Genomic DNA, 25,832 nt, shown 5'->3' on the forward strand with positions numbered 1-25,832 from the left:
AATTCCTTCGGGTTGCATTCGATCTTTTGCCGGGCTAAGGTTGATTGTAAAGGTATGCTTGCTAGTTCTTGTGTTGCTAGTTTGTGGAGCCATTAGGTGTTTGTATGTGAAAGTGCCTTTGAGATTTCTTTCTTGTTCTTCACCTAAATCATAACACTAATCCATCCTCTATTCTTTTATCCATTTTTCTTGTTTCATTTCTTGGTTTATCTTGTTTATTTGTTGGGTTTATTTACAAGAATAAGTCCGGGGCAAATTCATGAGTCTTCAATCTAGAGGATTCACATTAGGGCATTAATGAAAAAAATTACTCCATTAGACATGTTATTTGTATTAACTTAGTAGTGAGCATTTAGCATTTTTTTTTTGGATTGTGTGAAGAATATTAGTGTGTTAGGAAAATGAATCGAGTATTAACTAGCGAATTACCTGTATACCCAAACTCTTATATTTGAGGCTATGATTCTTCTTAGAATTGGGAGTATGGAGAATGCAATGTCATCGCTCTTATATTGGAGACTGTCACTGCATTGCAAACCACATTGGTACTCAATCATTCTTCTATTAAATATCATATTTATAAAGGTATAGTTGTTGGAGAAAAAAAATCAAAATATTTGATTAAAACTTGGTCTGTCCTATAATTATAAAAATTTAGTAGAAAAAAATCATGTAGTTTAAAATAGTTCGCAACTATCTCACGATGAAATATTCAAGTTTGTATAGCTAATATATTATTGACGTGACATATAAATATTTCAAAATTACATATGTCACTATATGTAGGTGTTTAGTATGATGTTAAAGTGACAGAATTTATGAATTTAAAGACTTGGATATAGATATAAACTTAAGTTATTAATATGACTAAACTTTGATGAAATTTCATGGGTTTTTTATTTCAACAATTTACCCTGAAACAATACATAAAAATAAAGTGCTATGTTATACCTGCAATGCACCCACGAATAAGGAATTTTTGTGACATTAGCATGAAGAGCATGTTGAACATCAGCCCTATTAAAATAGTTAATAGTATATCTCCGAGCACATGGATCGTACCAAGCCAACGCTCTTCCTTCTTGAAATAGATATAAAAGAAATTAAATTTTACTGTATAAAATTATACTCCATCTGTCCCATGCTACTTGAGTCATTTCTTTTTTGCATTCGTTTTAAAAAAATAATATTGAATAGTTAAAGTGGAGAGAAAGAAAAGTAAGAAAGAGAATAATGTAGAGAAGAGTCTTAATTATAGTATTCTCTTTTTTACTTCATTTTTTCTCCACTTTAACTATTTATTATTATTTTTTCAAAACGAGTGCGAAAAAGAAGTGACTCAAGTAACGTAGGACGGAGGGAGTAGCAAAATGAATTGAGACACTTACATTGTGAGATATATATTTTTGAGCATCATCCTTCAAATGGGTGTAAGATTCGGAAATAGTGGTGTAATTGTTGTCGACGCGGGTAGGAGTGTACAAACTGTATATATCTATGATATTATAAACCTCAATGTATTTCTGAAAGGGACTGTTGCATTCGTTCGAAACAATTTGCAGTTTAAAGTTGCAATTTTTCTTGATTTCTTCGTATAGTCCGTCAGATATAACGGCGCGATGCCAAGCGTAGTCGATCATGCCATTTTGGTCGGTTTCAGAGTCAGTGATGGATTTCCGATCTATTAATAAAATATTCATTTTAGCTTGTGAGCTAGATGAGATAAACTCTACGGATAATAGTACAAAACTTGTTCACATTTTGACCAGTCGTACAAAGTTTTGAAAAAGAATTCTCAACTGTCTCTATCATTTACAAAAATGATGACTTCTGGCAATGCTTAAGCAACGTCATTTTTAGCATTAATAAAATATATTGTTTTGTACATGTATCAACAGTAAAAAAAATTGAAACTTAGTGATTTAACATTTCATTTTCAAATATCATGCGTATGACTATAATTTATCAAACATCATAATCTAAATTAATACTATTATTTCTTTATTATAATGCTTGAAAACTGAAGATGATGAAATAAACTGAATCTTACTATAATGCCTTTGAGATTGATATGATCGTCGTCAGATGTTTTTTTGTTTCTCCCTATTATTAACTCAACAAGCTGAGGAATGTAGTGTCCTGAAACATTTAAAATAAACCACATGTCTAATTAAATGTAAATAAATCTAATTTAATTAGTTTATTCAAATAATTTCCTCATATAAACCAACAATAGAATCGATAATGGTTTTAGTTAAGTTATTACCAGCATAACTGTCCCCAGCAATGTAGAATTCATGAGATTTAAATTGTGGAAACCTTTGAAACCAGCCCAATAGAAAATTGTATGAATCCTGAGCTAAAATACACAGTCAAATGAAAAAAATGAAGTCAAGGTTAACCTAACAAAATTTCAATTTCTAGAAATCGATTTTAAAGAAAATAAACTGTAATGGTAGAGTTGTTAAATTACCAGAAAAAACAATGAAGTTTGGTCAATTTGGTTCAATTCATATGTTACAACTATCATCGTGAATTTGACATTTTTCGTAATTGTCTCATGGGCATGGACTCGGGAGGAAATTACGTGTGATGTAGTTGCTGGAAAATTATGCCACAAAATGTCCAAGAATTTAAAAGACGCCGTGATCTATCTTTACAAAACTTGTGATATTAACCAAATTTCATTAGTTTTTTTCAACAATTTGCTCTATTTAAAAGATAGTATGCGTTAGAAACTTCTTGTTGTTATCTATCCTTACAAAACTTTAGATATTGACCAAAATTTAACTAAATTTTTACAATTTTTTTGACAATTTACTCTATTTGAAAGATAATATACATAAGAAACTTCTTTCGATTTAATAATAACTAAAAGTAATAGTAAGTTAATTACCAGTAATAGTATCACTAATATGGTCTTTCAAATCACTGCTTGTGTTTGTATACGAGAAACCAACACCGACCTTAATAAACTTATTCAATACTAACTGATATATAAAATAAAAAAAAGCAATATTCATTGTGTCAACTTAAAAGTCTCGATTTTATATCTTGGTTTGTCAACGTAATTAAAAGTCCCAATTTGCTTTTGCTATTCTTGATAAATGTGTTTCATATTCCATTAACCATTATACTCACTTCCTACATCATATAGATTCTACTAATTTTATCTATTCACATACTTATTTTACTTATTATATATTCGACCAATTTCACTTATTTTACTTACCTTTATTCCACACATAATCGTTAAGCTTAAGCTCAGGTTTTCCTTTTTGGGGAAAGAAAGGTCCCAACTCTTGTGACTGCCCAAACCCAATTGACGAGCATCCTGGACCTGAAATCTTCTCAACATTATTCTCTCTCTTACTTTACAATTTTTTCATTTTAACTATTTATTAGTATGATTTTTATAAAACGAGTGTGCAAAAGTGATCGGGCCTCGCATGGCATGTTACAAAACGATCAAGTTAAAACAAGGGTGAGCTACAAATTATCAGCACTTACAAACACGAAGAGAGTAATTATTAATTCATACCTCCACTAAGAAATAAAAGGAGAGGTTTGTTTTGACTTTTGAGGATTTTCGGTAGCTTTGAAAAATCAATAAAAGAGAGCTCTTCCATGGCTCTCGTTGACAGTGACATACCCCGCATACTGCTCGAAGCTCACCGCCGGCTGCCCCAGGAGCGCCGACACTCGGTCCGCCTCCTGCTCCGGCGCCGCCGCTGCAGCCACCGCCATTAGTAACACGATCGCTTTGTCCATCTCTCTGGTCTCCTTTCTCTCTCTAAGATGGGATGAGATTTTTTTTGTTAGTCTTCGTATTGGTGTATATATAATATACGTGTCCAAGTGACATGCACTTTAAAAAATACGGGTTTTAGCAAGTACAAATTTTATTATCAAATATTTCTACTACATAAAAGCTGCTCAATAAACATGATTATTGAGCCGGCTTCTAAGGATATATTTTTAAGTTTTATTATAAAATATACTTTTATGTGATTTGGATCATTAACCGAAAATTTTCCATAACAATTTACATAGTTAAAGACTATAAAAAATTAATAAAATAATCATGTGTATTAGTACTATAATTTGATTATTTTGTTATGGCGAAAATATATTCACGTCCCTACGGTCTACTGATTAGGTAACGCTGAGAATTTTAATATTCTTAGTGAATGATATATATCATATAAGTATAGGTGTAGTTGCAGTGGCGGATCCAGGATTAAAAAACGGAGGGAGCGGAATAAAATAATAAAATATTAAATATAATACTTCAATATGTTTTTTTAGCAAAATGAAATTCAAGTAGCTCTAGCATCCGTTAATCGAGACAACTGATTTCTACGGGTATCCATATCTTGAAAACGTTTCAAGATTCTTTCATTAAAAACACTTGCAAAGTTGGATCTTTCATTTTATACTACCAAACTGTCATTCAACCACTCATCTCCCATCCTATTCCGCAAGTCAGTCTTGACAAATTTCATTGTTGAAAATACTCTTTCAACAGATGCAGTCGCTACGGGTAAGATCAATACCAACTCAATTACACGATAAACCAACGAAAAAACTTCCGGGATAGGCTAGCCAAATCTTCAATACCATTCAATCGTGCATCTCTTCTCACAACATCAACAAAAGCTTCAAGTTGTTTAAAAGCAGTGAAATCATTTTTTGAATCGAGGCATGTCATACAACTTAGCAAGTATGTGGATGTTATTGCTGGGGTTTGGTGCTCCTTGCACAGCGTAAGACTTGTACAAAACAAATAAATCAGACACGGATCTATTTGACCGATTATGGGATTAATCAATTCACATGTTAAACAGATAATTGCATGCTAGAACGCAAATAATTCATGCTTAGTAAATATAAATCCTAAACATGAATACTACGGTTTAGAGTTACCGATTTGATTCTCCAAAGAATCGTCGATTGCTCGCGCTTTCTCCACGTGATGATCTCAATACTAGACCACGAATCTTCTGACTGGTTCCCGAATTGTATCTCGATATCAGGGTGGGCTGATCTTATCAAAATACTAGGACTCGAATAAAGTAGACAGAAAATTCCTCACGGAGAAGATGTGAAGAATTTTCGAACTCCTCTACTAATTAGAGAGGGGGGCGAAAATTTCCTCTGCCAATAATTGTGTTTCTGTCTTTCCTTTATTCTCCTATTTATATTAAGTTCATATTGGGCCCAGTCAGGGATCTATGGAAGGTTTTGGATAAGGGCTCCTCCAATTAGCTTTTTACTAATTAAATTGAACCTCAATTTAATATAAGCTTTTAATTGGAATATTACGATCAGCCACTACATAAGTAATATTGCACTCCCATCCAAATCCGAAATTACAAGTAATCCGGGTTTCCGTTATTTATATTATTTATTTCCCGTGCTTAAGATATAAATGTCCATTAATTAATTAATGTCTGCTATGGACTTAATTAATTAACATCTTATTAATTCCAAGAGTGGACTTAGCAAGAAACACTTATTTATTATTCATAGAGTAATAAAACTCCATCTGACCAGTTTCCGAATAATAAAACCTTGTTCAAGCTCCTCTTGAGGACATTATCAAACGAGACTCACCTCGCGCGTGATTCAACATAATAGCAATCCTAGCACCGCTAGATATTAATCATCACTACCCAATATATCGGGATTATTGGGTTGCGAAAAACCCGCACCATTTGATAAGTCAAAGTTAGTGCATAATCAATACCGTATGCTCAATGCTAACATATGTAGATTAAGAAATAGTTATTTATCAAGACCTAGTCTTTCAGTAGATAGCATAAAGACACGTCTTGCTGTTAGATTCATTCAGTGCTATACCACACCAACGTCATCTTATTTCAGTAAGGCTTAGAAATAATCGGACTGACATTGCAACCTTTCACGATAGGTAGTCTAAGCCTATCTCGGGTTGTGAAATTCTTATTTTTCTTTTGCAAAGCATTGCATAGAACCGATTGTGTTACCTTAAAGTGGACGACGCCCACAACCAGTTTACTAAGCAAAAGACTTAGAGTTTGTTTGCTTCTTATACATTTAAATGTTTATAAAACATCTTATAAATGCACAAACAAACACAATGTAATAATATACTGATTCTATTCGTGCGAAACTGCTCGAATAATACTGAATCGAGTTAAAAGTGGATTAGAGTTTTACGTATACAAGCAAGATTCTATTCGAGCGAAACTTGCTCGAAACATGTTTTTCAGTATACCAAACCTAACAGTTATTTCAATTGAGCTTGGGGCGATAATGGTTACTTTTTTCGGTCAACGGGGCGACGTCGGAGGCAAGGGAGGGCGGATATGGAAAATATAAATCCGGGATAAGGAGAAATTAGTCGCATGGTGGGGGCGGTCGCCCCCACCTACCCCCACCTGAATCCGCCACTGTGTAGTTGGACTCTGAATAATTCTTGGGTAAGCAAAGAAACAAATGAAAGAAATTTGCAAATAAAATAACAAAATGGAGAAATTATCATGTACGTACGAAGAATTTCTCAACATTGTGGGCTCAATACTTAAAAGGAAATATTTTCTTGTGGACACATGTGTTAATCTATAACTATCTAAAGAGGCAGTTGTTGAGAAATTAACAAAAATGTCATTGAAAAGTTATTTAGGCGGGAAAGTCATTCATTGGCTAAAATAAGACAGATATTATTGGGTAAAAATCTGGCCTTGTTTTATTTCTGTTCAAACCATCTCTTACATAGTGAACAGACCCATATATTGATAAATCATTAGTTGAATCTGCAATTTTGAGAACTATTGTTGTCGACTGATTTTGTGACTTTTTTATTGCAGCATAAGGACAGATGAGAGAGAGAAGGTGAGAAGAAGAAAAATGAGAGGAAGAAGAAAGAGAGCCAGCGACGCCGGCTGTGCAGTCACCGGAATCCTCTCTGCATCGCCGTCGGTGCGATTAGTCGGTGCGATTTGACGGTGGTAGAACTGGAAGTAGAGCTGGAAGAACTGATGAGGCAGGGCGGTGGACGGCGGCGGGCGGCTGATCGAGAACTGATGAGGCAGGGCGGTGGTTGCGGAGGCCGCCGATTTGAGAGAGAAGAAGAGAGAGCAGTGGACGGCGGCGGGCGTGAAGCTCGCGGACTAGCTGGCGAGGTACGGCATGGCGAGCGTTGTGGTGGCGCCACCGATTTGAGAGAGAAGAAGAGATAGTAGTGGGCGGCGGCGGGCGTGAAGCTCGCTGAAGAAATGGCAAGGCACGGCGGTGGTCGTGTCGGCGCCGATTAGGGAGATAAAACAGAGAGATGGGGGCAGGCGAGAGAGATAGAGGAGAGAGATAGGGCGCCACTTTTAGGGTTTGAGAATTTACTAATTTATGTTAATATTTGTGCTTTATTTTGGGCTTTAAAGATTTATTTCTTTATGTAACTATATAATATTTGGAATTGAGCTTTAAATGTACTCTATTTTTTATATTTAAAGTTTAATGGTAAATAGAGTTAAATTTGGGTGTTTTGCTTTGTTACTATGCCTTAATTTATAGGTTCAATTTCAACATTTCATTTATTAGACTTTGCATATGCATTTTTAAAATGAAATTCTTTCAAATAAATAACAAAATGATATTGTTTGAGAGATGGTGTACTCATCGAATAATATTGTAACAAAATAATTTGTGTTGTAATTGTACTCTTTGTGCAAAATAACAAATAAAATTAAATAGATATGACAAGGTTAACAAAAATATAATGCTTTAAACATACATATTGTATCACACATTAAGTATTAAAAATACACTCTTAATGTTATGTATAAGCAAGTTTTTAAAAATTTATAAACTCCATTTCTTTTATAGTAATAGTTTAGTTTTTACTCTTAATAACATGTGACGTTTGTTGCCGATCTATGATATTTGTGGGCGATCGTGTGTGGTCGAATGAAGAATTTCGATCAAATTCTTCATTTGTTGAGTGCTGCGTGCGTATGAGGTTGTGATTGTTAGAGAGCAATTAAAATTGAAAGAGGTAGTATAAAATATTAATGGCATTAATGTGTGCTAGAACATAGAGCTTAGAATTTAATTAATTATTATATGAATAAAACTAAGTATTAATTTTAATGTTTAAAGTTTTGTATTCCAATAGTTAATTTTTCTTGAAAACCTTCCACTTCCAATTATTTTTCACAAAATCTTTTCTTTTCAAATTTTGATTTATATATTAGAACTTGATGTAGGAAACTAAATAGGGAGAAAGCCGATAATATAATCATACATTTGAAAATGGAAACGTTACTCATTGTACATAAATACATTTATCACTAATATTAATGCTAATTAACGCTTTGCATCACCAAAAGACTTTTTATTTTCAGATTCTACCGCTATCATTTTTTGATTGTTTACATGCCCATAGGATAGTTAGTAAGTAGTATGATATTAATTATTAAGTTGTAATTGTACTTTAGTAGTATTTTTTAATACGATTACTATAAAATTGTTTTTATTTTAATTTATTGTAATATTCGTATGTTGTATGATGTTTATTATTAATACTTCATCCGTCGTCCCTAAAGAGTAAAAATATTTGATTTGGCACTGGTTTAATGCATAATTGGAAAAGTAAGAGAAAGATCGAAAAAAAAACTTTTTAAAGTACTGTTAATAGAGAATGGGTCTCATTATTAAAGAGAAATGAGTTTTCAAATTAGAAAAATCATACTTTTCAGAGACGGACTAAAAAAATTATAATTCATACTTTTCATGAGTGGGAGAGTAATTAGCATAACCGTTACAAATTTATGATATTTATATAAACTTATAATTTTTACTTTACAATTCAAAATTCATTTTATAAAATGCTCACATGACTCAGACATTCCCGAGTGAAACATGTCAACTATCATAATGGGAGTTACTAATCTAACATTAAAAATATAATAATAAATTTATTGTATTAAATTATTTAATAGTGTAATCATGTACATAACCTGTGGTGTCTCTTTTTATTAAGTTGGAGCAAGTTAGTATCATTTTTTCTGCATTACAGTTTTGAGAAAAAAATGTGTATTTCAATTAAATGAATTATACATAACATTTGGCTCATTCTCTTTGTTAAGTTAGTTAAGAACAATATCAAATATGGCTTTTTACGGGGATTCATAATTATTTACGTTAATTGTGATTATGTGAATTTTTCAATAAAAATTGTGAACTATATCCTCATTTTATATGTTAGTATTTCTCAATCTTTTGTTTGTATATCCTATTCTATTTCTATTTTTTTCCTCATGTCCTTTCGTTATAGTGGATTGATAAATTGATAGATGTAGAAGTAGAAATATGTTTTTTAAATCTTTATAATCTTATAAATACAAACTTTAAATAGTTTTTATTCTTGATTTGCAACAACTTTTACATTTTTTTATATATTTTTTAATTTTATTTAATTCCTCTTAATTATATTTTCTTATTTTTTAAAAATTATTTAGTCCGTGCATAGCACGGGTGGTAACACTAGTTTTATTATAAATACTGCTTATTTTCTTAATTGACTAAGCTGCCACAGATATAATATAAAAATGAGTAATACTTTTTTTTTTTTTTATCTATGTAGAACACGGTTGGGACTTGGGAGTTCCATTTCAGTGCCATAGTGTAATTAACAAGTTAATTTAAGAGGATCTAAAATTGATATCAATAGATCATGAGAATTGATCTTGATCTGCTGAGCGATTAAAATGAGCGCATTGTGAGCGCCTCTTTCCACGTCATCTCTCCTCTCTCTCCTTTCTTTATCTAAAATCAATTTCACGCGTCTCTTCTTCAATTCAAGGACGCAGTCAAATCCGATAGGAATGCAGAAAATTACCGCTCCTACTCTAAATCTGCAAATCCTGTCATCACTTTCCACGTTTTCTTCTTGCCCAATCCTTAATTTTATCACAATTAAAAGCTACGCCAAAATCAGAAGAAGAAATTTGCCACAATTTTCCGGTCTGCTTCGATGAAGAGGATGATAGGGCAGAGGATAGTGTCGACGGTCTTCTTCCTCTCTCTTGTTTCCTATCTAATTCTCATTCTATAGATTATTACAAACTCAGCGCTGAAGCTAATGGAAACGCTACCTACGCTGCAAACAGTCCATCCATAGAGGGGCTTTTCTCGACCGTTGATGCTTAGGATGATTTGATTTCATTGTACTTGAGATGGAATGACCGATTGAGTGTACCCGATTGAAAATTAGTGACTTAGTAGTCTCACTGTTTTTGTTCGAAATAGACAAATAGTTTTTGAATGTTGATAATGAATTTGGATCTTTCATAGTACTACTATATATTTTGGTTGCTGATAATTTGAATTGATTGATTTTGAGATTGTGGGTAGATTGATAATTCTTGCAACCCAGATCCTACAGCCTAATTTCATCTTGATTTTTTTTACTCCATTAGTTAATCTGCTGAGTTGGTTCTTGGCTTGTTTCTCATTATGCAGACAAATGTGCTCATGAGATGGAGGTTCCGGTAATCGACAGATCCTTTGGCTCTGACTCTGCTGTCGAGGGCGTCCTCAACAAGATGCTTCTGGTAACAGGCTTCTACTAGGTGTTGGGCCCTGGATATCACAAAGGATCAAGGATCACATCTTGAATTGTCTACAATAATGCATAGCAAATTGTCTGCATAATGAGAAAGAAGAAACAGATGGATTATGGATGGCTTCTATTTTTTCCAAGTTGTTTAGGAAAATGAACTCACTGGAACATAATGCAAATACAGAGGATAAATAAAATCATTCTTCAGTCTAAATCGAATTCTGATTTGCAATTCATTGCTCTGAGTCTCATTTTGAACCAACTAGCAAGACTACATATAGCAATTCTTTATAACTAATAAACTGACAATGGAGATTGAAGCAATTGAAATGAGAATGATATACAAAAAGCAACAGATACAGTAGAAGATGTCAAGCAACCCAACAACTGTAGAAGATGTCAATCACCGGAGTATTATCAACTATACAAATTATAAAGTTCAAAACTTGCAAATACTATCACAAATAAATTAAGGTGTAAGAATGCTAAACAAACTTTGTTTGAATTTGAAGAATCAAAAATAGGTCAACAAAACTAGGTAAGCAAAATACTGAAAAATCTAAGATTATAAGAAAAGCCAACTCTAGATATCAAATTATAGCCAACATCAGCAACTGATTCCAAGAAAAAGTAACATAGCAGTTGCAACTCCTTTTGCAAAAAGAGAGATCATTCTGTCTTCAAGCTATCTTATCCTTCAACTTTCGGAACTGATCAAATCTTCTCATTCTTGTTGCTTATTTCTCACTCTCCATTGTCATGAATGGTACCTTTTCTTACACATTGCTTCTTCAAATCCAATCCAATCCAATTGCATCATTCCTTTTACACATATCATCGAACAGTTCTTCCACATTACATCCAAAGTGAACATATTATATATTGCAGATAAAGAAGTGTAAAAGAAACATTGGTACGCAGATTTAAGCAATGGAGGTGGTAATTTCAATTCGGAGCAAAGTTGGAGAGTATTATAATGGCCGACGCTTTTATCACCAAGAATGAGAAGGAAACAAGAGAGAGGAAGAAGACCGTCGACACTATCCTCTGCCCTATCATCCTCTTCATCGAAGCAGACCGGAAAATTGTGGCGAATTTCTTCTTCTGATTTTGGCGTAGCTTTTAATTGTGATAAAATTAAGGATTGGGCAAGAAGAAAACGTGGAAAGAGATGAGAGGATTTGCAGATTTAGAGTAGGAGCGGTAATTTTCTGCATTCCTATCGGATTTGACTGCGTCCTTGAATTGAAGAAGAGACGCGTGAAATTGACTTTAGATAAAGAAAGGAGAGAGAGGAGAGATGACGTGGAAAGAGACGCTCACAATGTCGCTCATTTTAATCGCTCAGCAGATCAATTCTCAATAGATCATCTTGACAAGTTAATTTAAAAGGCCTAAAATTAATATCAAGAGATTGTTGATAAGGGGCGGTTCCCGTGAGAACTTTTTAGAAATAAGAACGTTGAGAATTGAAAATCATATCAGTACTTAATATATTTATGATATTTATCTAGAAATTAATATTTATTATTAGCAAATTGATATTAAGTTAGAAACTGATATATTTTGTGATATGAATTAATATTACTGATATAATTATGTGTTCTAATTTTAATAAACACTACTCCATTGGATAAGAAATGATAGGACTTTGCTCGGAATACATAGAGCCAATAAATGATGAATACATTGAATATATTAAACCCCTTAATTTTCAAAATCAAACCCTTTCACGTAATATGATTAATACTTATAATACTCCTGGTCAAATCGTGCTTTATAAGGAACCGAATATTTTAATTCTTTTTAATTGATAATATTATATTCAATCCTTTTTTTCCTGATAAAAAATGTTCATTTTGTAGAATGAGGAGAATAGATAAGGATGGGAAATATATAAAATATTGATATATGAGACTCGTTGTATTTAAAAAAATACTGAATGTTTTGTACTTCCTCAGTTCCAGATAGTTTTTCCATTTTTTTATTTCGATCCGTCCCACATAATTTGTCTCATTTCACCTTTTACTATTTTTAGTAGTGGACCTTACATTCCATTAACTCATTCATACTCACATTTTATCATAAAACTAATATATAAAAGTTGGACTCACATTGCACTAACATTTTCAACTCACTTTTCATTACAGTTCTTAAAACATGTGTCCGGTCAAAGTGAGACAAACCACCTGGGATGGAGGGAGTATATCGTAATTTTAGTAAGGTATGATATATTTTGATAAGGTATCATATCTTATCGAAATATTTTAGTATGATAACGATATGAATTATCATATGTCACATCGTATAAAAATTTCAGTATATATCAAAATTCACGGTGTACCGTGTTTATACCAACATCAGAGTACCATAAACATGATATATACTATGAATTCCAAAATATATTCTATGTTGTATCGAAATCTCCGAATTTAGTTTTAAAAAATGATTAAAGATGGTTATCCATCTATTTTTAATTTTTAATTTTTGTGGTAGTTTGAATCTCCCAACTTACATTTGGAGGGAGATCGTGTTACCAATTAAGTTGCGCTTCTACTCTTGCCTCTTTGGTTGGATTGTAGACAATTTGTCCCGATTAGATTATTTTTGGAATAAGGAACCACATATGCATTAATAATAATTTAGAAAATAAAAATACATTTATTAGTATGTTGTTGTATGCCCCTGGCCCTATGGAGTATTTCCTATATGATGGGCTCTGGACTTGTACTAATGCTGAATAAGGTTCATTGTTTAAACTGGGCCTTATATATAATGGATTAACTACATCAAATTTATTTGATGAAGGCCCATCATAATCATGGTTGTGGAAGAATTAAGGACTGATATTTAATCAAAGATATTTAAAACAATATTGTTTTGATTTAAATACATATTGATATAAATTTTTAAAAATTATATATTAAAATAAATTTAAAAGATAAATTACGGTATCTATTAATATTAAAAACAAAATTAAAATTAATTATCATCAATAACGATGCTAGTTTTAGAGCAATTATACAAGGGCTTAAGAAGATCTTTCATCATCTTCTTAAAATTTTTCTAAGAATAAAAAATAATTTAAACTTACAACTTAATTATTTTACGAATATTGAAAATTACTTTATTATATATTAATTATTTATAAATACATAAAATATATCTAAATTTCGATTTTAATCAATTCTATTTTTTCAAAATACATGTTCTCATATTCATAATTTGGCACTAGTCCAAATTTTATTGGGCAGTAACTAAGGTCTTTAAATTATGATGTGGAATTCGTATAAGTTATTTGATGATACTCATATATATGATGGTACATGGTGTATAAATGAAAATTTTGACCACGTGGAGAAAAATACTCTCTCCCCTCTTGTGGAGACATTTTTTTCCTGCACAGAGATTAAGAAAAACGTGTGTAATATATTAAATAAAGAGAGATAGAGGAAAAAGTAGAAATAATAAAGTAAAAGAAAAAAAAATAAGTGAGAAGAAATGTATTGATTTAAAAAAAAATGATTTCATTATTATGAAACATACTAAAATGACAAAATGACTCAACTACTATGGAACGGAAGGAGTAAGTTTCATGAAAAACTAGTAACATTAGAAAACTAATCATTCCAATGATACATTGAGTAGACTTCGAATTAGTCAACGAAATTAGATTATACCAAATTTAAAATAAAAATAAAATTGCTCTATTTTAATTAATATAATATAATTATTTAAAAACAAATTTTTTTTAAATTGTTTGTACATTTATATATGCAACTAAACTTAATTTTATTAAAAGTATACAAAATTCCCATTTTTGTTTTTTGTTTGAAGTATGGTTCGGGATAAAAGTACTTTAGAGCACTCCCAATGGTCTCCCTTATTTCTCCTTAACTCCTGCCACATCAGCACCACATCAGCACCAAAATTTATCCCCAGTTTTTAGCCAACTTTTAGCCAACTGCTCCAATTGTTTCTCCCTTATTTCTCCCTAACTCAACATTTCATTTTTACATCATCATTTTTAATATTATTTAATTTTCCCTACAAATGTGTTTAATAAATAGATTTATAAATGAACAATTCGTCGTTGTATTAATCATTAGAAAATATAATACAAAGAGAAAAAAAAAACTACAAATAAAAAACCATAAAAAACAAGGATTTAAAAAACTAAGAGGGAGGAGCGTCCGGCGAGAGGCCCATCTTGATCTTCATATTTTGGATGGTCGACCAGAGGGACTGCTTCTCTTCTGGGGTTCCGCCGCCGGTGAAGTACAGCGTGTAAAACTGCGCCAGAGTGGCGGCATTGGAAGAGAACGTGGCTTGTTGTAAGAACGGGGATTCCGACTGGGCATCTGACGATGTGCCCTTCCCCTTCCGCCTCCCCTTCGTCGTCTTCGCTCCCACAGGGCACTCGTGCGGACCATCCTCAGACAAGTCGATGGGGATCGCGCTGCCCTCACTCTCCGCACCGCTAAGTCGCGAGAGCACCGATTTCCCGTGCAGCGCCCTGTGCATCCCCGTCCGGAATTTGGGGAGATCCTTCAGCCTCTCATAGATGTTCCAATACTTGAAGCCCTTCGTCAAGTACTTGCCACTATACCTCTGCATGGCCTCATCTCGGACCATGTGCTCGTTCTGGCCACTCGTCATGTTCGTCATCAAGTTAGAGTATATACCGTTGAAGTGGCCACAGTCCCTCATGAGGCGCTCCCAATGCCAGCGGATCGCCTCGCTGCCATGGTCCTTCATCGAGGCAGTCTTGTTGGTCTTGTACTTCTCCGCAACCCGCTCCCAGAAAATGAGCTCGGTCCTGGTAGTTGCCGCGCTCCGAGTCTTGTGTCGTGTCCGCTCGCAGCTTGGCTATAAGCTCGGACTCGCCAGAGTGTAAGTAGTCCTTGCCTGCTTCGCTTCTCATCGGAAGCCGTATCAGTCGCAGCCGTCGACTCCGGCGACGGCACCTTCCCCTTCCCCGCTCCTGGAAGGCGGGTCGGCGGGCGTTTCTTCCACCTCGTAGTCGTCCGTGCCGAGTGTCGGATCCGTTGTGTACGTCCCGGCCTCGAGATCCTTCGTCGTCCGGAGTGGCTCCAGGGGTGTCGAACAACGATGTGACTATCTCGGGGGCGATACACATCGTCGGTTGGAGAGGGCATGCCGAGGGCGATCGGGAAGTACGGAGAAAAGTCTCGCGAACCGGAGGAGTCTCGCAATCTGGGACTTCGACCCGCATATGGATATTGGCCGGGAGGAGAACCCATCGACAACAACGAGGCCATCCACTGCTGATTTGCTTCATCAGTGGGGTTGGGATTTTGGGAACTCGACTCTTTGCCTTTACCTTTTCGAGAATTTTTCCTATTTGAACTCATAATTTTGAAGATTGAATATAGAAGATTGAGAAAATGAGATTGAAAATTGAGAAAATGAAGATTGTGTGTGATGAATGGAGGAGGAGGAGGAATTATATATAGGGGAAAAAATAGCCGTTGGGTATTTAAAAAAAAAAAAAAAAAAAAAAAAAAAAAACGCCGGAAAACGCCGAACGCGCCTACAGTGGCCGGCGTTCATTCGGCATTTTTTCGGGGGCCGGCGTTAATTCGGTAGAATTAACGCCGGAAAAACGCCGAATTCACCCCATTGGCGGCGATTTCTCAGTGAAATCCGGCGATAAAATGCCGGATTTAACGCCGCCGGCCATTGGGAGTGCTGTTATTGGATTGTATTGCTCATGATTTTAATTTTATTTAATAAAATATCACCGTTTGAAGTACCATAATACCCCCAAACAATAAATAGTCATGAAAATTACATACAGATACAGTAATTATTTTCCAATTGATTTTATTTGGCAAATTAAAGATGAATTTTGACAAACGAGATATTTACAGAATGCATACACTGTAGTCGTCTCTCTCTCTCTCTCTCATCCACTGCCAAAATCACCACCACTGCCTCCACCGCCTGGCTGCGCTTGCCGCATGCGAAATTGACCTTCTCTCCTGCTCTATCACCGTGATCGCCGCTGAAACCTACCTCCGTAGCACCAGAGGTCGCCGGCTGCGGATTGACTTCGTTTCAGGGGGCCTGCTGCCCCCGGACATCTGTTGTTTACGCTAGGGCTCTTCGCACTGCTCCGCTGTCGGTGTTTTGCTCAGAATTAGGTGGAATTAAGTTGGAATCGGAGGTGAATGGCTCCGGGGCGCAGGCGCGGAGCGAAGGGGGTTAAGGCGATGAGCGAATTGAGTTTGGGCGATCTCGTTCTCGCCAAAGTTAAGGGTTTCCCCGCTTGGCCTGCCAAGGTACATTCCTGTTCGCTTTGATGCTTTTGTTGATTGTGCTGTTTTCTTCGCCTGCTTTCTGTTGATTTTGTTGCGGAGTAGCTGTCTGCTGCCGTGAGTATTCAATTTCTCTGCTATTGGAATTTAATTTTTATGGCTGGCATCGAGTTGAAGTCATCGCTCTGTGGACTTGCACTATACGCTGCTAAGTTTGACTGGAATTAGCCCTTGCAAGTTAGATTGAGGATTATTATTTCGAGAATCTTAAATCTTTAAGTTTAAGTACAAGATGAATCCAATGTTTTGGTGTTGCTGGATATGTAGGTAGGCCTTGATGCGCTTAGTATAAAAGCTTCTTCCAGAGCCATCTTGTTGGAATTTGGGGGATGGGTGACCGTCTAGACTTGTGTATTAGGTTAGAAAGGAATCATTTTAGGTCAATTTTGGTAAATAGTTATTGATAAACTGCTTTCAGGTACTCCATTTATTTGTTTAGGCAGGAGCTTATATGTCTTTACATAGACGACCACATGTATTATATACGGTCCTGCCACTATTCAAGGTTTTGATTAGTGTCCTTACAGATCTGTTAAAAAGCGAACAAACATATCAGTATTAATCTTGCATCTATGTTAATAGAACTTGGTGCCGCTTATCTTGGTTTCCAATGTTTGTTTACACGTGCCTCAGTTAGATTAAGTTGGCTGAATGATGGTAATTTCTTTGTTTCTTATAGTATCTGTTTGACCTTATGTGAGTTGTTCACTGATGCACGTTGTTTAATGGCTTCAAAATTTCAGATCAGCAGACCTGAAGACTGGCAGCGTGCTTCCGATCCTAAAAAATGCTTCGTCCAGTTCTTTGGTACCGCAGAAATGTGAGTACTTCCTTTAGTCTTTTCACTTACTTGCACTAGTGGTGAAGGTACTTGAGTAGCATTATTTGTATGTGCATAAAGGTTTTATTAGCCTTCTAGGTACGTAAAGAAAACTGTTTCTACTCGAGGGAGTGATGAGTACCTACTACCCTTTGTGTCCTTATATTGCTTTGAAAAATATTGTCTATGGTTTATGATTTTATAGTAGATAACATAAAAGTATAATAATAACGCTATATGGTAAGTGGCATTCCCTTGACTTATTCGCACCAGAAAACACTCAAGAAATGGAATTTATCAGTTTTTAAGTGATTCATATGAATGCTTTTTCTTCGTTCATTCAATTTTGTTCTTATTATATTCTTTTGGCATACTGGCTAGGGAATAACAAATATAGTTTTAATTTTTTTTCTTTCTGGGTTTTCTCCTTTTATAGAGCTTTTGTTGCTCCTGTGGATATTCAGATATTCACCAATGAAGCGAAAAATAAACTGTCTGCTCGATGCCTGGGTAAGACAGTTAAATACTTCGCCCAAGCAGTGAAGGACATATGTGAGGAATTTGAAGAGTTGCAGCGAAAAAATTTAAGTGGTGTTAGAGATGACAGTACACAAACTCATTCACCTGAGGCACATTCTGTTGATTCAGTGGTAGATGAGGTCTTGGATGTTGATCAAAATAATGGGATTGCGCCAGAATGCAAGTTGGAAACTAAAGAGTCTGATGATCTGGACTCTGGTTTAGAGCATCGTGCGCACAAGCAAGATGAGGTGGAATGTCTAGACGTGAAGCCTTATTTGTCAAATGACGTGAATTGTAGGTTGTCCTCTCCTGTATCTTTGCGAAAGAACAATAAGCTCTCTTTAAACCACAACAATGTTGTAAAGGATTCACCATCAGTGTCTAGCCCTTCACACCATTCCCTTAAGAGGGAAGATTCTCTTGATAGCAATGTAAAGGGCAGATTAACTGATGATAGCCAGAATGAATTGACAAATGGTCACAGACCAAAGCTGGCAATGGGCTCAAAGAAAAAATCTCCAGGTGCAGTACTTAGAAGTGGTGGATCAGCTGTTCCTCATGATCATAAGGGAGAAGTGATGAGAAGAAAAATTGCTTCAGGTGACAGCATGAAGCTTTCATCGCCTGATATTCCAAAATTACATTTAGAGGTCAGTAGTCAAAAGAGGGAAAAGAGGTTGGTGAAAGAAGAAAGGCAATATGAGGCAGTACATGGTGTCCAACAGGATGCTAAAGTAAACTTTGAGTCACATGGTGATGTTAATCCCCGGAAAAAGATGAAGGTCCAACATGGCAGTGAAAAGAAAGGGTCTCATACAAATGAAATATCATCTCCTGCCAAAATATCAAAACCTGCTGATACTGGAAAGGATGCTAACTTGATAAAAGCTCAAATAAACAGCAAAAGTTATTCTAGAGGTCCTAATAATGCTCTTGATGACAAAATGGCTGGTAAAGACCCTAAAAGGTTTACATCAGGTGGGAAGGCTGAGGTCTTGCCCATTAGACTGCCAATTGTTAGTAACACTGAATTCGACAACAATCTCCCACGAATAAAGCGTCATCAGCGGGAACCGGAAACAATGTCAGGCGAAAATAGACCGGGGACTTCTGTATCACATAAGACTGACTCCATAGTTTCTAATCCTAGCAAAGTCATATCTCCGGTTGTGCAGCTACCATTGAAGCGTAGATCTGTCCGCATATGTGGTGATGATGATGATGAGTTGCCTAAAACTCCAGTTCACGGAAGAACTAATAAGGTGTCTGTAACTCCACGAATATTAGATTCAAAAAGGAAATCTGTAGTGCATGGTGAGAAACCTGTCCATGAGTCACAGGTGTTAAGAAATTCAAGAGAAGTTGATACTGTGTTAAAGGAACAGGTACAGTTTAATCGGGCGATGCATAAGCTGTTATCTCCAGCTGCTCAACAAGGTATGGAGAAGAGAACACGAGAATCATCAGCTGCACAGCCACAGAAGCTGGACTCTGAGAAGTTAACCCCGATGGAGGTTACACTAATTCCAGTTTCTCCTAAAAGGTCCTCCCAGCCTGTTGGTGGTGAGAGAGTATCAGGAGAACTGGAAAGCACGCAACCCAACAAGGCACCTAGTAATGATTTTAGGAAAAAAACTCAAGCAGGAGATGAAAAGAACGTAGCATCATATGATAGGTCAAACTTATATCCTAATCAATTGCTAAGTGAAAGAAGCAAGCAACCATATTCTGGAGAGAAAAAGAATACTGCTCTAAAATTGGATTCACAGATCAATGACTCTGCGCTTGGGACTTCAAAAGAAAACATCATGTCAGTTCAGGAAAGGTAATGATAAATGCTTGTGATATTATGGGGATTACTTTTTCTGTCTCTTTCTTTCTTTCTTAAGCTTGATTTCCCCATTCCTCAGGCTGAGTGCTAGCAAGGCCCACAAAACAAGTCATGCGGTTGACTCAAAAACTTCAGACTCCGTCTCGTCAATGAAACATCTTATTGCTGCTGCTCAGGCAAGAAAGAAACAGACACACTTTCAGAATACTTACGGAAACCCTTTTCTTTTTTCTATTCCTGACACTGAGATGGCTGGACGGGGACCACGTCCTGCACCTACTGCTCTGGCATATGAAGCAAGCAACACACTCCAGCTGGATGTTTTAGAAGCTCCTCCCAGGTCTCCTTGCTCCAGTCTTCATCAAATCCAATCTGATAATCCACATGAGAATGATGAACTTGAGGAGAGGAGGGTAATCTCTGGTCATCAGGGCACTGGGAGCTCTTTAAGTGGGGGTACTGAGGCATCTGTTGCTCGTGATGCATTTGAAGGGATGATAGAGACACTGTCAAGGACCAAAGAGAGTATTGCACGCGCAACTCGACTTGCAATTGATTGTGCGAAGTACGGGCTTGCCAATGAGGTAGCTTACTGGCATCTTTCTTCAATTAATCCAATTATTCCTTTGTTTTTATTGTAATTATTCTCTCTTTTTTCTGTCATGCTATCCAATTTATCTATCATGTGAGGTTTTTTGTGGTGATTCTTATACTGTCCTTGAGTTTCTTTTTTGAGTCCTATATTTCATCTGTCAAACTTTGTTGAGATACATGGTAGTTTTATTCCAATATAAAGGTTATGCATGGTATAGAATAATTCTAGGTTTGCTTAGTAGCTGTTGGTGGTTTCACGGTTTCACCTTTTTTGGATTAGGAGTTCTGCTATCTGATGGAGGACATAATTATTACTTATAATGTATAATTAGCTGACTCATTCTTGTTCCATGCTCTGAAATTAGAGAATAATTCTAGGTTTGCTTAGTAGCGGTTCTTGGTTTCACGGTTTCACCTTTTTTAGATTAGGAGTTCTGATATCTGACGGAGGACATAACTTTACATATAATGTATAATTAGCTGACTCATTCTTTTTCTTTGTTCCATGCTCTGAAATTAGAATTTTCAGATCCTCATGCTTATTCTTTTAGGTTGTGTATGGATTGAAGTATTTGAAATAAACATATTAAAAATCTTACTCAGATTTGAAGAGGATCCCAATCCCCACAGAATTCATTAAAAAATACTCCCTCCGTTCCATAGTAATGGAGTCATTTTGCCATTTTGGTACGTTCCATAGTAATAGAGTCATTTCCCTTTTTAGTAAAAGTCAACACATTTTTCCACACCTACTTTAATCTCTCTTACTTTTTTATCTCTTCATCTCTCTACCTTTTTCATTTTCCACTTTATTCTCCTTTTACTTAACTCACCTAACACAATTTTTCTTAATCTCCGTTCCAAAAAGAAACGCCTCCATTACTATGGAACGGAGGGAGTAGGTTAAATGAGATTTATGTATTCAAAATTCATATGAAACGAAAACCAATGTACTTATCTATCAATTTACTTTCTGGACCTTAATAGACACCTTGCACAACCTCTTTGAAGCCCCAGATGAAAAATACAAATTATAAAATTTCCTTGTTGAGATGGCCAATTCATACGGCTATTTACAGTGAATAAATTATCTACTGGTTTCAAGATGTGTGAGATACTACCAAAGAACAACATTTGTTGTTATGTAGTAGTATATACTTCTCAGGTGCAGAAAGTGATGAGAGTTTTTGAGGTGGAGTGAATATGTATTTTTTCCTTGAGAAATAGTTGAATTGAGATGTTTTTCCTCTATTAGACAACCAATGATTGTAGGTACTTTTCCATTGATTTGTCTATGCTTAGTTTTACTCAATGTTCATCTTTCCCATTTCTACCCCATTAATTTACTTGTTATTTTCCTTGAAAATGGAAATTCTGAAATTCTGATTTTCATGCAGGTTGTGGAACTTCTTATACAAAAGTTAGAAAATGAGCCAAGTTTACATCGCAGAGTGGATCTTTTTTTCCTTGTTGACTCAATTACCCAGTGCTCTCACACCCAGAGAGGTACGGGAAGCTCAAAACGAACTGTTCCTAGAATACCCTTGCCACTCACACACAGAGACCCGGGGGGTGGGGGGACACCAAAAAGAGAAAAAGGGACTTTTTGCTATAAACCTTGGTCTTGGGACTTGGATCACTTCTTCTCAGTGACGTCCCTAAAATATCTAGTCGATCTTATTCATATTTTCTTATTTCCCGACCTAACCTGCTCCAGCTGTACATCAGAATAAATATATGGGGCCCCTTTTGCTTGACATGTTCACTCATCATTAACGCGATGGGTTTTTTCTGATGAACCTGTCTTCTACTGAATCCTCTTCATGAATTGCAGGGGCCTCATATGTCTCTACCATTCAAGCTGTGTTGCCCCGCCTCATTGGAGCTGCTGCTCCTGCCGGTGCAGGTGCCCAGGAAAATCGTCATCAGTGTCGTAAGGTGACTATATTTTACCTAAAACTGAGTTGTCAGGCTTTATTACAAAGTACTGAGTATCCTCCTTCAGGTCCTGCGCTTGTGGCTCGAGAGGAAAATCTTGCCAGAATCCGTTCTTCGCCGCTACATGGATGGCTTTGGAGTTGTAAATGATGATATGTCGATCCCACTAAGACGCCCTTCCCGAGCTGAACGATCTATTGATGATCCTATTAGAGAAATGGAAGGCATGGTTGTTGATGAATATGGAAGGTTTACTAGTTGCTCCCTTGATAATGTTTTCTTATGTTTTTGCTTTCTAATTGTTCTTCTAGCATGATTTGGTCGTTATTGCTTTGCCATTTCCCGACTCTTTCGCACCTGATGACCAAAACACTATAGATTGTTTTGGTGGTTATTGTTGCTAGTCGTTTTTTATTAACTGCTCGTGTCAGAAGACTGCTTTACACTGAATTTTACACTGATTCATGAAATTAGACTTCATTGTCTCCAACAGGAACAACTCACACACTTTGCCCAATATTTTACATGCCAGAACTTTAACTAAAAAGTTGAATGCAGATCTTTTTGTTCTTTCATTATTTTTTGTTATTCTGTTTTACCTTGTGTAACACTTTGAAAACTATACTGACAGTGTCTGCAAAATCAGTATAAGTTATCAAACATGCGACTCAGTTTGAAAAATATATTTAAAAGCAAATTATATCCTGATTACTGTGATAATTATCTTTTAACTGTTTTTTCTGATTGTAACCTGTATAAGGATCTGAATGGGTAACTCTCATCCCGTACTCTGTGAACTTTATGTTTTCTTTTATCTCATATGCCTGCATCTTTTTGTTTGTGTTGGTTTCAGCAATGCTATGTTTCAGTTACCTGGATTTCTGTCAACAAATGTGTTTGAAGAAGAGGAAGATGGGGATGCTTCTGATACAAATTTATGCCTGAAAGATGATGGTGCATCACCTTCCAAACATACACCTGCTACAGACAGAGATCATGAGAATCATTCTGTTACTCCTAGTGACCGGCGCCATTGCATATTGGAGGATGTTGATGGTGAGCTTGAAATGGAAGATGTTTCTGGACACCAAAAGGATGAGAGACCATTGATGACAAATGGCTCTATCGAGGCTGCGTCATTGGAGCTCGATCCAGATGGTGGCAGGCATGAATCATTGTCAAACACCTCCACTGAATGGCTTCCTTCTCCTGAGGGATCTCCTCCGCTACCAGCTGGATCTCCACCTATGACTCCACCATTGCCAACTTCACCACCTCCACCTCCGCCTCCATCTTCTCCCCCACCTCCACCTCCTCCACCCACCTCACACCAACATCCTTTTCCACAACCACCTGTTGGCTCAACTCCTCCTGTTGTACCTCCATCGAGACCTGCTGGTCCTTCTCCTTCTATTGGACCACCACTGAGATCTGCCGGTTCCTCTCCACCTGTTGGACCTCCTCCCCCACATATTCATCCTCCACCCCCACCTTTTGGACATCATCCTCCACCCTTTGGGCCCCCACCCCATCTGGATCCTTCTGCACCTTTAATTTCCCAGCAAGCATTTCCTTGTCAGCCTCCATTGGTTTCCCATAACAAGACTCCACTTTCTCCACGATCATCTTATCGACCTCATCCTTTACCACATGAAGTTGGTGCCACACCCACTGTAAGTATTCTAGCTTGTCCATTCCAAAGGTTTGTGAATTTGTGTATACCACATTGTTATAATGTTGGATATGAAGATTGGAACTCGTGGATTTTTAGGGAAATCAACAGACCCATATTGTTTCTACTACTCATGGGCCTCATATGGATGCATCTATTAAAGGGGAAGTACCGCCGCATCAATCATCTTGTTTTCCTCCTTATGGGGTCAGCATTGCACAAGAACGTGTTGGCTATAATTCGTCAAGGCATGTGAAATATGGAGAGGATGAAACTTTTATGAATCCCCAAGCTTCACAGCATAGGCAGCAGTATCTGCCTGGTAGTGTTCCTTTCGCACAAAGGCCTGTGCGTCCTGAACTCCCATCTCAACGACAACCTAGCCATTATGCCTATCCAAATTCAGCTCAACAACATCCATACCCCTCTTATTCATTACCAAACGTTGCCGATGGTCCAAGGCGATATATAACTGAAGAGCAATGGCGGAAGCAAGGAAATGACTTCAATATGGATCATCCTCGCAGTGGGTGGATGCCAGGAGGACGGTCATGTTCAGGCCCATCTCATTCTCAAGCAGGTGCGAATTATTATTGAGAGAGAGGATGCTGAATAGCATAAACTAGGTTAGCTTTTACTTTTAGCACATGATGTCAAAATTAATACATTACTTATGCAGACTATTGTCTCGTTTGGAGTCTGTTGCAAATGGAAGTACCAGTAAATTAGTTGAAATCCGACAGCACAGAAAGATGCATCATCCTGGAAATCCTCGAATGGGCAAAGGATAGAGAACTATTGTTGCTCTATACCAATGCTTGAAATTATACAATACATCTCATGAAGTAAGTTAGTGGCTAGTACAGTTAAAAAAAAAGCCTGCTAATTCTGTCATTTTTTCCAACAACTGCATTTCTAATCTCTTTCAGGGAGATCTTAAGTGCATCAGTGCATGTATTCATTGTTTTTGATGTACATGTGCATTCCAAGTAGATCACATCCAACATTCACTTTGTAAATATTACATATCATGTCTTTGTTGCATACTACATCTATTTGACACAAGTTTTATGACATGAGCATTCTTTTAGTCGCATTCTTATTGGTCTCCCTCTGTCTTTGGATGCGCTTCAAACTTCTTTCTTCATAGATATAATAGATTAAGATTCAAACTCATCTGTGATCTTCGATTTTGCTGGATATGCTTTCTGCAATGCATCTTGTACATGAATAGTAGATCGATATAATCATTCTGTTATCATTTTTCTGGTTTTTACGGTTTTAAGTATGCTCCCATCTTCATTTTTGATATGTGAATGTTCCATCTTCATTTTTTGATATGTGAATGCAATGATGTAACATAAATATTAACTTTATACATTCTGATAAGTAAAACGTAGGTTATTGGAAAAAATATTATTCCTCCATTTGCATATACGACGTGCGATCAATCATTATTGTTGCAGCAAAACAAAAGTGGTTAAGGAGAAATTCAGAATAGTGGTTTATAA

The 25,832-nt window shown here is 36.1% G+C and overlaps 1 protein-coding gene, 1 long non-coding RNA gene and 1 pseudogene across 2 annotated transcripts; 2 read left to right on the top strand and 1 right to left on the bottom strand.

Moving 5' to 3' along the window:
• Positions 1-425: 425 nt before the first annotated feature.
• LOC125209859 lies at positions 426-3,790 on the bottom strand (annotated as a pseudogene).
• A 5,895-nt stretch (positions 3,791-9,685) lies between these two features.
• LOC125216668 lies at positions 9,686-10,839 on the top strand. The gene is made up of 2 exons (XR_007175443.1): positions 9,686-10,051; positions 10,504-10,839. It is a non-coding gene; the product is annotated as an uncharacterized LOC125216668 (long non-coding RNA).
• Positions 10,840-16,496: 5,657 nt separating this feature from the next.
• LOC125209860 (ENHANCER OF AG-4 protein 2-like) lies at positions 16,497-24,918 on the top strand. Its single transcript, XM_048109439.1, has 9 exons — positions 16,497-16,908; positions 17,688-17,764; positions 18,201-20,111; positions 20,197-20,701; positions 22,109-22,217; positions 22,546-22,649; positions 22,717-22,898; positions 23,503-24,322; positions 24,421-24,918. The coding sequence occupies exons 1-9, from the start codon at positions 16,798-16,800 to the stop codon at positions 24,916-24,918; spliced, it is 4,317 nt and encodes a 1,438-aa protein (XP_047965396.1). The 5' UTR covers positions 16,497-16,797.
• The last annotated feature ends 914 nt before the right edge of the window (positions 24,919-25,832 follow it).

This window comes from Salvia hispanica, chromosome 3, assembly GCF_023119035.1.
Source record: "Salvia hispanica cultivar TCC Black 2014 chromosome 3, UniMelb_Shisp_WGS_1.0, whole genome shotgun sequence".
In the NCBI taxonomy this organism is placed as follows: domain Eukaryota; kingdom Viridiplantae; phylum Streptophyta; class Magnoliopsida; order Lamiales; family Lamiaceae; genus Salvia; species Salvia hispanica.